The sequence below is a fragment of the Tetrahymena thermophila genome (genome assembly GCF_000189635.1).
Source record: "Tetrahymena thermophila SB210 genomic scaffold scf_8254582, whole genome shotgun sequence".
Lineage (NCBI taxonomy): Eukaryota > Ciliophora > Oligohymenophorea > Hymenostomatida > Tetrahymenidae > Tetrahymena > Tetrahymena thermophila.
Window position 1 is genome coordinate 478,990 of NW_002476353.1, and position 18,079 is coordinate 497,068.

The following is an 18,079-nucleotide window of genomic DNA, read 5'->3' on the forward strand; positions in this document are numbered from 1 at the left end:
ACTTAATGTATTAAATTATTAGTCCATATAACTAAATGAAATTGTAACTTTTAAAGATTAACAAATACCTTTTTTATTGATTAGAATTAATTTTTAAAATAATAATAAAACTAGGATAGATATAAATATATATTAATTAGATATTTATTTATACAGTTTTATCAATTAATCTGTAAAACATTCAATATGAAAAATAAATAATTTTGCTTACTGTAATTTCTCATATATTAACAAGACTTTATTATCAAAATTTTAAAAGGTTGTTTTTATTAATAACCAATTTTGAATGTAAAAGCTTTTTAAGTTAAGTTGGTGTTAAAAGATGAGAAGTTTCTTTCATTTTATCAAATTTGAGAATTATGAATTTTTTATTAAAATTTAAATAATTTGTTTGTCTTAAAATAATTCAATGATGGTCTTTTAAGAAATCGTACTCATCGAATTTACTAATTAATTCTTGGTTTTCTTAAATGTACTCACTAATTAAAGACTTTATATTTTTTATAAGCTTAGATTTGAAGGAAGAGTATGATTCCTTGTAATCCAAATTACTTATCAAAGGTTTGTTAATTTGTTGTTCTAACCTTTGTATAAAGGCTAGTTGAATAATTCCTTCTTTTAGATAAAAAGTAAAGTCTTAAGACTACTATATAATTTATGAAGCGCTTTTAGAGTCTACATAGAATATCTTTTACAAATTTATGATAAGCTTCATATCAGATGCTGCAAATTCCGAGGATCCATTTTTTTCGATAATAGACGACATCGCCTCTATTTCTTACCCTAAACTTGTTTGTTCATCTATATTTTGACTCATATTTTTGTAAAAATATATTATTAAGAAACAGAAATCTCTTAAAAATCCTTAAAAGTATTTATAGTATTCTTGTAGAAATAGTTAATCAAAGTATTTAGATTTCTCAAAGTAACTATAAGGACTGTAGTTTTTGAAGAATGTTTGCATCTAAGTAAAGATCTTTTGGTTATAAGCTACTTTTTAGGTTTAAGAAGTAAAATATAAGCTAAGGAAGTTATTAGTGTTTTGGTTAAACCCAGCTAAGTAGTAAACCCTTGTTACCTCTTATATGTAATCTACATATTCAGCAAGGACGGTGTCATAGAACTCCATGTCTACTTAATCATTGTATTCCTAATTGAGAAGATTATCTAAAATTTAGCTTTTGTAGATGCTCAAAGTATATATTAAAGCAAAACTTTCCCCTATCGTGATTTGCTTTCCCTTATAAAGCTACTTTACTTGCTGCAAGAATTTTTGGCATTCACTGATATATACTTTAAATTATATAAAATAAATTTTTACCGTTATATCAAGCAATAGTTTTAAAAAATAATAACAATCCAGGTCATAAAATTAAATAAATTAATGTAATTTAATTAAATGTTAAGTGTATTTTTATAGAATCAAAAAGTTGACAGTAAAATTAAATAAAATTTGTTTTTTTTTTCTCATTCTTTCGTATTGTTTATGGTAAATAACAGTTGAGTTTTCTTTGATGTAATTTTGAGAAAGTAAGTAATCTTAATTCTGAAAATCAGAAAATAGGTTAATTTTTGTTCCTCTCAAATAAATTGAATCAGTAAATTTACTTAATATTTGTCTAATAAATAAAATTACTTTTAGAAGATTATTTGTAAATCAACGCACAGGATGGGAAATTATCTTTTGCCTAAAAATTAAATTCTACTATTAAGCCTGTTTCTAATTCGGATTAAACATTTGATACTAAAGTATTAAAAGGAGTTTAATCAAATGTCTAAAGCAATTTAATGACTTTGAGAGATTGACTTGAGACTTTTTAGGTAAGGTTCTGATAATAAGCAGGGGATAAAATAGCCAAAGAATTGAGGAACCTCTTTTTCAATTCTGGAAAATCGTAACTAATTATGCTATCAGGAAAGCTTAAGACATATTCATTAAAGTTGTTTACAAAGTTTTCCAGCATCCCAAAAATTCTAGGATAAGAGGAAACCACAGTTTTATAATTTTAGGTGTATTTCGATTAGTTTTCTTAAAGCTTTTAAAAGCTCTATTAGACGATAAGGCACTTTTAAATATTAAAATAGAAAGTATTTAATTGAATATTAGCTAGTTAAAACAGAAAAAAAATTGCAGTAAGCTTAATAAATAAATAAAGAAATCAATAAATCGAATTTGAGTATATTTAAGAATTGATTGTAAAATTTGAAAAGTTCTCTAAGAATAGAGAATCAAAATTTTATCTTAATATAGAATAATTTTAATGTTTAATCAAAGACAGAACAAATGAAATAAAATTATTTTTTATTTACCTGTTTATTCCAGAAAAGATCAAACAATTTTAAGACATTCTTTCCTGATAGAAAAGTTTCGTAACTTTCCATAGACTTAGGATCTCTACTTGCTTTTACACTTTAGTTTAGTAGCCACATTTATTGAGCATTTGAATAGTCTTCTGTGAGTAAATTTTTAATTTAAACTATTAGGGCTCCTTAGTATTCACCGCTGTATTCTTTAATAAGTACCTTGTAATTTAAATAAATTAATTTATCATAAAAATCTATGCTAATGATTTACTATCAAATATTTAAATTTGTTGTAATTACTATTTTCAGTTTAAAAAATTTTAGGTTTTATTTGGATAAAATATTTATTGGTATTTAGTAAGTTAATGAAAGCAAATATGTTAGAATTTACTTAACGCCATGAAGCACTTGAATTCTTTAAAGAAAAATTTGCCCTTTATTCCAATTATTCAGCTAATATCCCTAAATGAAAGAAAATCTATATGGATTGAGAAATTTCAATTTAATTCTTTTGAAGGAGGGCATCGTTAAATTTTTTCTCAGCTTTTTTAACTACTTGCTCTTAGACTTGAAGCAGAAAAGATTTCGAGTTTTCATAAAATTCTAAGTCCGCCAAAGCAGGTGCATGCTCATTTATTTCTTACAAAATAAGAGAAGTCTTTACTAAATCAGTAATTTCGTAGCGAGAAGAGACCAAAGATTTAAGAATTTTAAGATTTTATAAATATTTAATTGATTTTTAAACGATTACGGCTGCTTCTTTGGCATTTTTGAGTAAAGGCATTTTATTTTATATAGTTTCATAATTTTATGTAAAGAGAGAATGCAAGCTAATCAAGCTTTATTACACTTTGTGCATTTTATCTTTACAATTTTCTATGTCCAAGGAGAAGTCTTTAATTTTATGCATATCTCCTATTAATGCCATATAATTCTTTTACAAAGAGACATCCAAGTTGGTAACTAGTGTTGAATTTAAATGGCTCATCTTTTAATGAATTTCGCTTATGTCGGCCATATCCTTATCTCTTAAATTCTCCAAAACAAAGTTTTATTGATCATAGTCTTTTTCGAGCAATTTATTTAAAGTGCTTTCGCTAATTGCTTATCTTTTCCAATTTTCTACTAAGCCCTACTATTCAGGAGCACTAATTACATTTGAGGATCTATCTTCCTAACCACTTACAGTTGTTTAGTGTCTCATATTGAAAAACTATTGTATTTTGAATTATAAAAAGCTTCAAAAATATCTAAACTTTTGGCGTTTAAGATTAAAAGATTTAAAATCTGCAAGATATATAATTTAATTCAATGTAAATTATAAAAATGAATGAAAGGAAATAATAAAGATTTACATATATCTTTTACTATCATTTAATTAAAGTAAAATAAATAAATAAACAAATAAATATCTAATTAATTAAGTGATTGATTAATACGTGTTTTTATTATTGCTTGTTCGGCAAATATTATTTGTTGTTGTAAATATATATGAATAATTAATTGATTTTTTTTTTAATATGTAAGGATTCTATCTATATTATCAAGTTTTTGGAATTTCATTAAAAAAATTCAAAATGAAAAATATTTAAGTGGAAATCTATAACATAAAATCATATCTAATGAAATGTGTAAAATTATTTTCTAAATATAAGCCATATTGTTTTCCCTAAAGTGACTTCCTAGTTGGAGTCAGGAATCTTAAAATGTAATTTATTAAATCTAAGTATTAACGTAATCCTTCCATATCAGAAATGATATATTTATTTATAATTTTTAAAAAGACTCTCTTCAAACGAGAGACCTCAATTTACAAATCTTTTTATAAAGATATTTATTTTACTCTAAATTAGAGTATTTTGTTCAAATTCATGCACTATTGTTTAAAAAAATAATTAAATAGATAAAGTGTAAAGAATTTTTTTAATAATTTTTTTTGGGGAGAAATAATCAGAAAAAAGTAAATCTACAAATGAGATTCATTTATATAAGAATTGATAGTGGATTTAATTTTTTTTTTTTTTCTGCCTTAATTCAAAATATTTAAAGATAATTAATCAATATTCATTCAGCAGTTCTATTTTTATTAAAGTTATGTTTTAATTTACTGAATATTCAAGCTTTTATTAGAGCTTCCACGCATTATTTATTATAGGAAAAAATTTTAAAAATAGTTTTTATAAATTATAATTAAAACATATTTCAACGGCATTTAGTAATAAAAAAATAAGGGAATTTACAGAGGAGATATCAGAGTACTTTATTACTTGATCCTTAGTTAAATTTCATATTTTATTGCTTTTACAATAGTAGTTTATGTAATAAACAGGCTTTATTGATGTATTATATTAAAACGTTGAATTAGTTTATAGATAATAATTATTTATGTATAAAAATAGCAAAATTATAAAATTTAGCAATTAAAATAGCTATTATAAATCAAATTTAGGCTGACTATTAAAATCACTTATCATAGCGAAATCTATATTTTTAACATGGTTAGATATTAATTTGAAAGTACAGTATTTAATTACAATAAATGTCGCGATTTGCTTTAAATTTTTGTCACACTGGTTAATTTTTGTTAATAAATATCCCCCTTAACTAATTTTTACTGATAATAGTTTTTTTTGTTTTTATTTTGCCTTTTATATGGATTTTTTATTTTTTGTTTCTCACATTTAATTATGTGTTTTCTTAAATAAGAACGTTAAGTATCTCCCAGACTGAGTAAGTCAATACATATAAAAAAAATTCGTATTTATTTACTCGTGAGATCGTTCAACTATTTTTACACTGGCTGATTTATCTTTTAATGTTGTATTGTAATTTATCAATACTAATAAATTTTTATTCTCCCGCTTTTGATTTTTTTTTTTTAAGCAATATGATAATAATATGAAGTAAAACCTAATTATACGGTAACGATTTTCCGAATTTGACAACCATTTGACTACTACGCAATGGCTGCTAGGACTACTAAAATAATGCCGTATAAAATTTAAATTTAATTTGTAAACTTTTGGTTTATCTTTTAAAATCATCAAAAATCTTAAAACAACTTCTTGCATTTAAATTTTATGAAAGAAAGCCCTTAATATTTCTAAAGATAGAGCATCCAAAGTAAAATGTTTTAAAAAAAGGGTTCTTTTTTATGTTGCCATATGTGTCAAGATTAGCTTGCTCGGATACTTTCGAATCTGGCTTACGAATTGGTTTGTTAGAGCTAATAATCTCCTTACAAAATAATCATTTATAAATAAAGGGTGAAGTTTTTTGATTAAACAGAATAGACAAGTTTTACTTAAGAAGGAAATTTTTTGTCACTCGGATTTAATAATAAATAATAAATTAATATTTAATTAATAATATCAAAAGCAATTCAGAATTAACAAAAACTGGATTTAATTAAAAAACCACACATTTCCCATTAAATATCAAAGAGTAAAGTTCCTTTAAAGAAAGCAACTGTCGTTATATTAAGTAATACAGCACTAAATCTACATTTAAAAATCACAAAATAGCATCACAAGACTCACTCATTACCTAATTTAAAACTAATATATTTATGAAGATGTCTCAAGGAAAAGAAAGGAAAAACTTAAACTTCTCCTCTCAATAATGCAATAACAATTTAAATTATATTCCTGCATCATACTCTTCTCGTTATCCATAGCCCTAAAGAAAACTAAATGGCAAAGGTTTGAATTAACTTTAATATCAAGAAAATTTGTCGTCGCAACAATATGATAATCCCTAACATTATTATTTATAATAATAATAAGATATATGCTTCGACAATGATTCAATGCTCAGTTCAAATATGATAGCCTAAACTCCCTAGTTTTCTGAATCTCAAGAAGAGATCTGTGATATGTTTTTTAACTAAAAGGCCTATCTATAAAATTAAGACAAGAATAATTCGAATGAGGAGCAGAGCTCAAATATGATTCCATGCAATAATTAGGATGTATATTATGATATTGACGAAGCCAATCAAAATTACGAAGAAGAATATCCTAACTAGCAAGAAATTTATGAAAATGATCCATATTAAATTTAAATTTAAGGGTCTAACTAAAGCTACGAGAATAAGAAAATTGGCAAATCTTACCAAAATTATAATTTCTCTAATTGTGTTTAAATACCAAGCTCTATAAATAGTCAGAATCAAAGCAATTCTTAGAATGGATTATAGTAATAGCAAATCAATTAATCTCCCTGCTTAAGCTGTTCAGCTTCTCAGTAAAACAATTAAAAAATGTGCTAATAATGCATTAATGTACTTCCATAACAAAGTTCCTCTATCCCTAAAAAGTCTGAAATCTAGAACAAGTACATTTCGTCACCTGTAATCAGGGTTGAATAATAAAATATATAGCCAGCTTAATAAAACTAGATGCAGAATTCACCTAGCAACTCTTAAAATCCTATCATGTAAAAAGAATTAAAAAATGAAGTCTAGAAAATGTTGAATGCTCCTCAGCTGTAAGATCAAAGTAGCATTAACAGACAAAAGAGTCAAAAGAAACAACCCATCGATAATGGAATCATTGATGACTATGAAAGCATTGCTGAAGAATATGAACAAAATTCTTAAAATAGAGGACAATATTCTTTAGAAAATAGCAACTACTATTCTTCAGACTAATCTGACAGCAATATGAATAATTCAAGCAAGCATGCTAGTTGCAGCTATTATAACTCTGAGGAACAATACTTCTCTGGTAGTTAGTATAACCATGCTAACAACGACGAAGTAGTTGCTGATAAAAAGCCGAGATCTAGGAGAAGTCAAAATGAATCCTTAAAAGACGCTAGCAGCGCCTTAAACTCCAAGAAGGCTATTAAGAAATACAAACCTAAGAAGAAATACAAATAATCTCGTCAAAAAAATGTATTCAAAAATTTTGGAAATGCTCTCATGAACTGCATTTAGAATAACTTTGTCATCCGTGACTTTATAGAAAAGCGTCTTGGTAATGATTCCAACTCTATAGAGGCTTTCCACAACTCCTTTTTAAAGGACTAGCTAAATCATTTAAAGAACAAAGAAGATTTCCTATAAGGTTGGAGAGTCCAAGAATCACAAGATGACTAACAAATGATATTATTTAAATAAGTTTTCAAAGAGGTCTCCCTCAAATTCTTTAATGAATATGCAGCTAAATATGTAAATGAAAGTGACAAACTCAAAAATAAAGATATCCATATAAAGGCCATTCCAATATTCATAAAAGGATTATAAAATGTTAATGAGCTCTACAAATTTAAACTTTCTTGAAGCTGAATGAATGACAAATACTTATTTATATTAAATATTTAATATTAGCTTAAAGAAATTAAATTCAATAAAGTAGATATTAAATATGGTAAATATATTCTAGAATTACAAATATCAAAGTTGCATTAGAATTACTTTGTTAATTGTAACTTTAACTGATAAAAATAATTAGCATTCTAGCCTATAAATTTAAAACGACTAATGAATGAAAAAAATTATCTGTACAAAAGATACAAACAAGAATCTAAGCACAAGCGCATAATAATCCCCCATTAATAACCATCTTACCCTGTAAATAAAAAATGACCATATTCATAATAAAGTGAGTGTGGATTATATATATATATTTTAATAAAAAAAACAAAGAACATTTTTATTAATTTCTTATTCACCTAATTTCAATAACACACTTCTATATTAATTTAACATAATTAATTATTAATCGTCTCATTAACTTAAATATATAGTAAATAATAATATCTATCATCACTTTATTTAATTATTAATCATCTCTTCTAACCTTCTTTAAAAATATTTTTAAATTCTTTCTCATTGAAATATTTCTTATTAAAAATTTATTTTTTTCGAATTTTATGCAAAACTTCATTGTCTAAATTTATAAATTAGCTTAAAATAAGCAAGAATTCAAACAGTAAAAAAAATAATTTAATTTATCTAATTATTGAGGAGCTTAATTGCTGTCTTATTTTGCGCTTCTATTCTTTTCTTAACTCCTCTATACATATAATTTATATTTTAACAACTTCTTATTTTTTGCTTTAAATCTAATTTAAAAAAAACCCTATTATACCTTTAAAAAACATTTTAAATTTTTTAAATAATAGCTTTATAAAAAGCAACACTATTTCGCACATAAAATAAGGTATGCCATTTTATTGTTAACTAAATACCTTCAAGTAGTTTTGAACCTTTTTAAGATATTAATGAAGCATCTTAATTCTATTAAAAAAAATCACTTTTATAAATAGAAATAGCAAACTCTTTCTATTCCTATTTAATTTACTTGAATGTAATCTTTTTTACTAAAAGTTAAGTTAAAAAATAGAATCCAATTCATATATAACATATGCAATATATTGATATCATATGTTAATATTTTTAATTTACACATAAAAAATCAAATAAATTACTATGTAATTAAAAAATATAAATTAAGTATATAAATTCAATCAAATTAAATAATACCTTATGTAAAAATGTAAATTAAAATGCAATAATTTCTCTTAAAATATTTAAATATTTTTTAACTCACCTATAAAATAATTATGCAGATCTTAACAAAATATATTTTATTTGTTTATTTAAGTGGAATTCTTTTATTACTCCTCAATAATATTTAAATTTTTATCTCTTAAGCCAAAAAAACAATACTTCAAATATTTATAAAATCAGGTACATTTAAAATCAAACTAAATACAATTAAATTTAAAAGTAATAAAAATTCAATTTAATTTATTTTGTTTTAAACTTTTATTTGGATAAAATACTTTATTACTTTGAAATTCAATTTAAGGTAAAAGTAATAAAGCTGTGCATATATCTTCGTGATCTTTTTTGAAAAAATAAAGTTAAATAAATTAAATTAAAACCATCTAAATTTATTAATAAAATGGTATTTAATTAGTTAATAGAACTATTTTAATTTATTTAATGTAACCATTATTAATTTGAAATATTCATTTATACTAAAATAAATTCACTTTTTTGATAAATAAACATTTTGAGCTTTAAATAAAATTTTATTTCCATTTTTAATAATTAATATTTTAAAAGTTAAACAAATTTTAATTTTTTTATTGCTAGTATTTATTAATATTCTTCTTGAAGTATTTTTTAAAAATAAGTTGATAAAATTAAATCTTATTTGAACTTAAATTTAATTACATAATTATTTTTCTTAAAAAAGATTCACTATTTTATTTTTTAAATAATGATAGCTTAAATTAAAATACATCTAAAAAATTAATTTAATATTTTTTAAAATTCTTAAGAATATTTTATTATTTAAAGTTTTAATCCTTGAGTTTCATTATATTAATATTTTTTTTATTTAATTTTTTAGATTTATCTGTTTATTATTATGATTTATTGCAAATTAAAGATGAAAAAATTTCAGAAAAGAAAAGGTTTGTTTAATATTTAACAATATTTTTAATATTTTAAGTAATTTTTTAACATCTATTGTATTTATTATATAATAAATATTTATTTACTTTATCTCAAAAATTTTTTAATTTAATGATTAACTCAATTAAAAAATATAACTTTGGTTTGAAATTATGGTTAATACTATCAAAAGTTGATAGTTAATATTAAGTTTAAATTATTTTTTTTGGAAGAAAAAACAAAATATTTTCGAAAGGGATATACACATTTTTAAGAAATAATAAAATAAAATAACTGGTTTAAACTTTTTTAATATCAAAAAACCGAGATTAATTTATCAATTAATTAAAGAAATTTGAAGCCACTTGTAAAATAAATTTTTTTGTAGATATTTGATAATTTTATTTCTTTTTAATTCTTACTACACCAATTTAAAACTAAAGTTCTTATTACTCCCATTGCAATTAGGATCAAAGCCTTTCACTTCTGAGAATTAATTATTATTGCTTTTCTTTACATAAATATCACTTTTTAGTTTTCCATGTTTATGCTTTTACTCTTACTTTATACTTTTTTATTATTATTCAAATTGGCTAATCTACTTAATGTATATTATGCAATTTTTTATTGAAAAAAAAATTAATTAAAATTACATTTTCTATATTTTTTGAACATTTATCCTGAAATCTTTGTAAAATTAATAGCATCTTCTCGCTCTATTATCTAACAAAGAGTTAAATAAAATTAGCTTTTGTATGATTCAAAAAATTTAATTGTATTTTATGGTACTAATATTTTAAAAGCTTTTTAAAAATGTAATTTTAATAGTACCATACATGTTTGATGCAAATTATTCTTAGTCTAGGATAGTTATTTAATAGCTTTTGCTTAGCTAATGAATTTAAAATTAATCTGATAACATAATTTTATATAATGCTTGAATTTAAACTAAAACAAAATAAATAATCAAATTTTTTTTTCTTAGAGTTTATAGCAATAAAATTTATAAAATTGACAAAATTAATTATAGTTGATTTTAAAATAATTAACTAGAAGTAGAATTTAAATATGGACTAATATAAAATAGAATGAATCACTAAAAGCTTATATTTAATAATTACTTATTCATACAGATATATTAAAAATTGATTAAAAAAATATAATTTATTTTGTAAGATGAATTAACACATTCATTAAATTACAATTAAATTATATTTTTCTTTGAATAAATGATTTACAGTTTTAGTTTAGTAAAATTATGAAAATTGAATACAGTTACATTTTACTAAATTATAATAATAACTTTTTCAAATAATAATTTTTAAACAAAAATTGGTAAGATTATTTTATTATTTTGGTAATTGAGTAAAAAATATTTAAGAAATTGATAAATATTAATATAAAAATAGTTAAAAATACAAAAGATAAAATTTATGTGATTTATTTTGTTGGGTTATTTTTGTCAAATAAAAATTTAGTAAAGCAAATTTATTTTTTTAAGATATGTTCATAATTATAGTTTTATCTTAATTTTGTCTCTAAAAAGGTTAGAATTAATTGTAAAAATAACTAATTAATAAACCATCATAGTTTATTTTAGCAAGTAATAGTCTAAACTTTTAACATTCGCAATGTTTTTTTTCTTTCATAGTTTTATTTTATTTGTTGTAAGTGGTAAGTAAGCATTAGTTTTTTGGTATTTTAAAAAATGGTTTATTTGAGAAAGTTAAGTAAACAAGATATGAACTTTAGCACAAAGAAATTGAAATTAAAAGTTTACTCTAAACAACAAATATTCATTTATATTTAAAATAAGTAAGCTATCGACTAATTTTATATTTCGCTTATTTTTATAGCAAAATTTTTGTTGAAAAATGAACTCAAGAAATAAAATTGAAATTTGATGAATAAGGAATTGAAGAGAAAATAAATGAATTAATGAATTAATTAATGTTTAAAATAAAATAAATTATTAGAATGTATATAAATGAATATATAAGGAATACAAAATTAATTATATATTGAGTACATTTGAGAAATTATAATCATTATTTAAATGATGATAAATTTATTTTTATTTCTTCTGAATCATTTAAAGTTTTTACTTTTAACTTTCCTAATTTAGCTCATAAAAAAAAATGAATGAGCAAATGTTAAATGATTAAGAAAATAATATACTTCTATTTCTTGATTAAGATTGACTATCACAATTTATAATGGAGGTTTTAAAGTACTAGTTTACCAAAACAAACTAAGATAGTGCTGCTAATAGAAGCTTGATTTTATTATCAAATAAAATCAATAGTGAATGGGTATGTGTGTGTATATATGAGTGAGATATAGGAAGATAAAATGCAAATGTGCATTTGATGATTTATATGCTAATGGTGATTAATTAGGTTTAAAGTACTCTTGGTTTATTTATATAATATTATACTAAAGTTCTAAATTATTAAGGTTAATGTACATTTTATAAGTACGAAGGGTTGTTTAAAGTTCGAGAGGGGAATAAAATTCTAAATTACAAGATAGTTCACCCCCCTCCCTATTCTGTGTTTGAATAGGGAGGCCTATTCAACGCATTCTTTGAGACTGATTTAGTGCTGATCAAGCTGCTGCTTGTTTAAAAACTCAAAAATTTTTTTATTTACTCTTTATTTGCTATTTAGCATTTACTTAAGATGTTTACTTTATACTTACTTTTGTCATTTTTGATTACTACTTTTATTGATTTAGTGCATCAAATCAATACAACTTAGCCTACTCATTAAATAAAATTCGTATTATTAAATTAATTCGGCATCATACATACTTACTTGGTTTAACTTTACTATTTACGCGCTTTTTTTTATTACTTCCCTTTTATTTTGCTTATTTTGCCAAAAACCAACATTTATTATAAATTCGCCTACAACACATGCTACACCTTTTTGCCTCGGATTAAGGGATAAAGTACTCCTAACGCATAAAGTATAACACATAAGGTAGGTTTATAGAAAAATGTAGTTATTTTTAAAGGAGAAAGGAGAAGATCATTTTTTGTGTTGTTGTTGTTATTTTTGTTGTAATCTTAAACGCAATAAGTAAGTAGTAAATAGTTAAAAATATAATATAATATATTATATATTTTTATTATAGAGTAGGAATGAAGTAAGTGTGTAAGTAAGTAAGTAAGTAAGTAAGTTTTAATATAAAGTAAAGTTCTATTTTTATAAAGTAAAATGAGTTGCTTATTATTAATTGCTAATTTCTATCTTCTTTAGGGCTAGATGTGTGTATTTATTTATGTGTGTGTGTGTGTATCACAGGTAGGATTCATGCTAGTCTTCTCTTCTTTCTAAAATACCTCTCTTCTTCTTCCCAGACAGGATAAAATACGAGGAAAGATTGGAGAAGCAAATAGTCAGATTTGAAGTTATTAATTTTGTTTCTACCTTTTTAAACTTTTTTCTTCATTTAATTGTTACTGTAGGCCCTAGGAGAGTAAATAGCAAAAGAGTAAATTTTTAGTTATTATTGTGTAAATTAAGTTTATTTGAGCTCAGCTATCAGTCAAAAGAATACACTGAATAGTAGCAAAGATCAGATGTTAAATATCTGAAGGGATGAACTATTATCCGCGATTCAGTTGCTGTTGTTGTTGACTGCAACGGGGGTTTGATTATTCTGTTATTATTGTTGGACAAGATTCTTCTTTAAGAGATGCTTGTTGGCTTCGATTTCGGCAGTAAATCCAATAGAATTAAGCTTGGATGAAATGATGTTAGAAGACTATCCATAAATAGAATTCAAGTTGCTGCATTTGAGCTAGACAGATGAGACGAAATCAAGGATAGCTCCTTTAACAGGCTCTGAAATGTTGTTTTGCTTGATGTTTGAGAAATAGATGCTCTAAATGTGATTCAATAATTAGAATTTGCAAAGCCATCTCAAGAGCAAGGTCTCAGAAATTTCATTTCCTGCATTGCTGAGTAAGTGGTCAACTATTTTAAGGTAGTAAGCGTTGATTTCAGGATTACTAGAAGATACGATAGCTTCCAAGATGATTGATGCTTCAGAAATGAGGAACTTAGAAGAGAAAGCGTTAATAGTCATTTGGTATGCAATACCTCCATTTACGAAAAAGGCTTTGGCTAATAGCCACTTTAGTAAGTCAGCATTAGATGGGCAGTATCTGACAATAAGTTTAGCAAGACCAGTTTGAATTGGGATGGGGAGAGACTTGGCGTTTTCGAATAGATTGAAGAGCTTTGAGGGGATTCTATATTTAAGAATTTCTTATAAGCTCATTTCAGGATGGAGAGTGCAGAGCAATCCCAAATAATTGGTGAAGAGGCAGGCATCTTTTTCAATGATTTGGAAATTGGTGAAAATGAGTTACTTGGCAAGCATTAAATGGGTAGCTTAAAGGGAAGCGCGACCACAGATTTTTAAAATCTTAGAGACGTAGAGAAGAGCCTTGCCAAATTGTTGTTCATCATTACCGAAGCATTCTGCATCCATAGAGAGCATCTTGGAAAGGAAACTTCCTTTCTTTATAACAGGAGAGAAAATTGCAGGTACTTCGCAAACAATTTTGGAAATTAGTGTGAGCAAATTGAGGTTATTGCCCATTGAGGTGTTTTCAGCATTGAAGCAAGCTTAAGTGACCTTATAAAGGAAAGTTGATGAGAACTAAGAGGCAGTCTTGATATCCATGTGGATAAGTTGGTTGGCGAGGAAAGCACAACCTTTAGGGAAGATTTGGAAGCAATCTTCAATGCTTTAAATCAAGGATTTTTGATGAGCAGCGTCTTATAAAAAGTATTCAGGCTTAGATTGCATGATGTTGGTCATGTTAATAAGCTATTCGCGAACTAATTGGAGTTATTATTATTGTTATTATTCTTGTTGTTAGAAATTCATTTGTGTTGAGTTAAAATTCTGTAATGTGAAATTAATTGCTGGTAAATAAATGAAATGGGTATAATTACTATTTCCGCAAGTAAAGTTTTAATGTAAAGAGGTGAGATAATTAGATAGTAGTACGTTTATATAAGTAAAATACTAGGGTGAGTTAAATTACTGTTAAAGTTCTTTTTCAATTATAGACAAATTTATGAAGAGGAGTCAACTTTGCTTAGTGAGTGTGTGTGATAGATTTATGAGATATCTATGCGTATTGGTTAATTATTTCTTTTATTATTAATTTTTAAAAAAGGGAAGATTTGAGGCGCTACTTATTAAAAAATTAATTAATTAATTATCAAATCAATCGATCGATCAAAAAATTATATTTTTTTGTTTATTTATTTATTTGTGTGGGCAGCTAGCTATGTAGAACCAGAGAAGCAAAAGAAATATTTAACTATTGAAGCTGAAAATAGGAGTAATCTGCAAGTAAATTATTCCTTGGTGAGTTAGTAGAGGTTAGTGGTTGTTGATTACTCTTTGAAACTAAGTTAGAATTTGTGCTTTGGAATTCAGCGAGTAACTTTTATACTTTCTGAGAGAAAAGAAGTAGGTCTTTTTGTCGTTATTTTTATTAGCGCTGTATATGGCCAATTGTTTATTTTTTTGTCTTTCGCAACAAAAAAAATTTTTTTAGAATTCTTAATAAATTTTTTAATTTGTTTGTTTTGAAATTAAAATAAATTATATCATTATTCCCTTTTTGAAATTAGATCTAATCCCCAATTAGTTAGTTACTATACCCCTTCACTCACAGCGCTGCTGAAATCATATGAATTTTCAAAATCTTTTATTATTTTTTTAATTAATAATTCTTTTATATTGATTGCAGCAAACAAACAAACATTTAATCATTTCCTTCTAACTTTTAAATCCACCTTTTAATTAAAAGCGATTTGGATTATTCTTATACAAAAAAATTAATACTTTTTGGTGTTTCTTCATTTATGCTTGCATTAATTATTTAATTAATAAATTTCACTGTTCATCTATCTCTAAAACTAGTCTTATCAATACATTTTACCATCCTTCCTTCCACTTTTCCTCATTCATTCTGCACACATCTATTTTTTTATTCTTTTTTTGTATTACTTTATTATGGTTATTTGTTTTTTAAAGATACCTTGCATTACGTATTTTAGTCTTGTTTCTATATAAATTTTAACGAAGAATAGATTATCTGACGTTTTTTGCACATAAATATCAGAATTATTTCTATTACATAAAATCTATTTGAATATTCAGTTTTAAGTTTGTTGCTATCATAATTAATCAATATAATGCTATCATTTAATTGTCGCTTGGACTATCTATATTTGATTAAAGTATCACCAACATGATGCCAAAGTGAGTCAGTCGCCTAGTAATTTAATCTGAGCAAAAATAATATTTAGTTCTTACAATTTAATTTCTGATTAAATACAAAATATTAAGCTTACCATTATTCATTTATCTCATTTAAACTAAAATAAGACATCTGCTAAATACAAAAAAAGGATAAATTAATATAAGCTTTTTTATGCATGTAATATCAGAATCTTTAATTCTTTTGTTGTTTTGTAATTTCACCCCCGCAAAAATTTCCATACTAATTCAATCAATCATATTATTATTTCAACAAATTAAATTAGCGAAATGCAATACATACCCAACAAATCTCTCAAGTAAGTACTTGCATTTATTCCTATTTTTAGTGAAAAACTCTAATACCAAAATAGTAAATTCCCCTCACCTTAATATTACACTTATTCATTTTTCTTTTATTTAATAAAGCGGTTAAGCTCTTTAAGACTAATTTCAGTTGAATTGGCATTCATAAATACATACGTGTATGAGCTTATTTAATTAAGATTTCATTATTTTTAATGCTCAATCAAAGAAATTCAAAGCAATTAATTAATCAATGAGTGCTTAATACTCATGAATAATTATCAAAAAAGTAGATAAATAACAAGTAGTATCTTTCTGAAATATTCCAAACTTTTAAATATTTTTGATATTTAAATACAATTAATTTAAATGTTTTCAATTATGATTAAGCACTGTTTAAATTTTTAAACAACAGCAAAAACTGCCTTCTAATCAATCATGATCGGGTCTAATGTCGTAGAATAATTCTTTCTGATGAACAAGAAATTCTTTAACATAAAAGTTATATTTTAAAATTATAATTGCTTGGAATATTTAAATTATAAAAATTTCATAAGTTAGTTAGAAACTGCTTCTAGATTTTAGGTATTAGTATTCTACTTGGATGCTTTGATTTCAAATAAAATTATATAAAAGAAAAAAAATAAAAAGAAATTTTTTTTTGTGAAAGGGATTAATTTAATTATGAAATCACACACAACACAACACAAAGAGTTTTACATAAAAATTCTTTTCTAATTTTCTTTCATTTTTAAAAAAATATTAATGTTTTATCTTCACTAAACTGAATTTGTTTTCTTAATTTCATTTAATTTTAAATCTTAAATCGTCACAGATATATTGTTAGAAAAAAAACACTTTTTAAATGTAAAATCACTTCAAAATAATATCAATTCAGGTAGACTTTATTAATTTATAAAAACAATACTTTTTTTTAAAAATTATAAAGTAAATTTATTTTTTTGGCTTATGCTGTTTTTATCCTCCTCATTCACAATTTTTTTAAAAGCCAAAAAAATAATGTAAAGCTGTTAGAGATCTAAGCTGATAATAAATGAGAACATGAAATATCAATAATTTGTCGTTGAAAGTCGCTTAAAGAAAAGATGATTTATAATATAATTAATTTAAAATTTAGATTCTGAAAGTAATCCTCAATGAAGTTTAATTTGATTGATTATTTGTTTGTTAGTTAGTTAGTTAGCATGAAAGTTAAACGAGTTGTATTCAGATAGATTTGTAAAAAAAATATTGTATATGCCTTTAATTTAATAATCAAATATTCTTTTTATAATAATTACGTATTATTTAATTATGTCACTTTTAAGAAACGAGAGTTGCTTTTTCTCATAAAATTAAATTTTCTTGATTATTTGTAAAATGACTCAATTAATAAACAGATGAAAGAATTGATAAATAACAAATATTTTTAAAAATAAATAAAAAAATAAATATATTTTTTTAAATTAATTGCTTATAAAATGTTATTAAAAAGCACCTATGAAAGAAAAACATTTATTTTGAAAAATTAAAATTAAAAAATCTGAGCAATTAATTAATTTATCTTTCAAAAGATAAATTTAAAGTAAATAAATTGATAAAATTCTAAATACTTTATTTGTTGCTTTCATAATCTATTACGCTATAAATATTTTGCTTAACATATTTTTAATTACACTTAAATAAATGTATACATTTACTTGCCATATTAATAAACCAAATACGTTTCCATATCCTTCCTGATATTAACTAAAAAATCAATTC

General features: G+C 23.8%; 3 protein-coding genes across 3 annotated transcripts; 1 reads left to right on the forward strand and 2 right to left on the reverse strand. All coding sequences in view use genetic code 6, as the record gives it.

The window, feature by feature from the left end:
- Positions 1-406: 406 nt before the first annotated feature.
- TTHERM_00137660 (hypothetical protein) lies at positions 407-3,508 on the reverse strand (the record flags this gene model as incomplete). Its single annotated transcript, XM_001019748.2, has 4 exons — positions 407-1,293; positions 1,637-2,066; positions 2,311-2,523; positions 2,696-3,508. 4 exons carry the CDS (start codon positions 3,506-3,508, stop codon positions 407-409), a joined length of 2,343 nt encoding a protein of 780 aa, XP_001019748.2.
- Positions 3,509-5,872: 2,364 nt separating this feature from the next.
- Positions 5,873-7,588, forward strand: TTHERM_00137650 (hypothetical protein; the record flags this gene model as incomplete). The annotated part of the gene is made up of 2 exons (XM_001019747.4): positions 5,873-6,005; positions 6,090-7,588. 2 exons carry the CDS (start codon positions 5,873-5,875, stop codon positions 7,586-7,588), a joined length of 1,632 nt encoding a protein of 543 aa, XP_001019747.4.
- A 5,751-nt stretch (positions 7,589-13,339) lies between these two features.
- TTHERM_00137630 (hypothetical protein) lies at positions 13,340-14,620 on the reverse strand (the record flags this gene model as incomplete). The annotated part of the gene is made up of 1 exon (XM_001019745.2): positions 13,340-14,620. The coding sequence occupies one exon, from the start codon at positions 14,618-14,620 to the stop codon at positions 13,340-13,342; it is 1,281 nt and encodes a 426-aa protein (XP_001019745.2).
- Between the last annotated feature and the right edge of the window lie 3,459 nt (positions 14,621-18,079).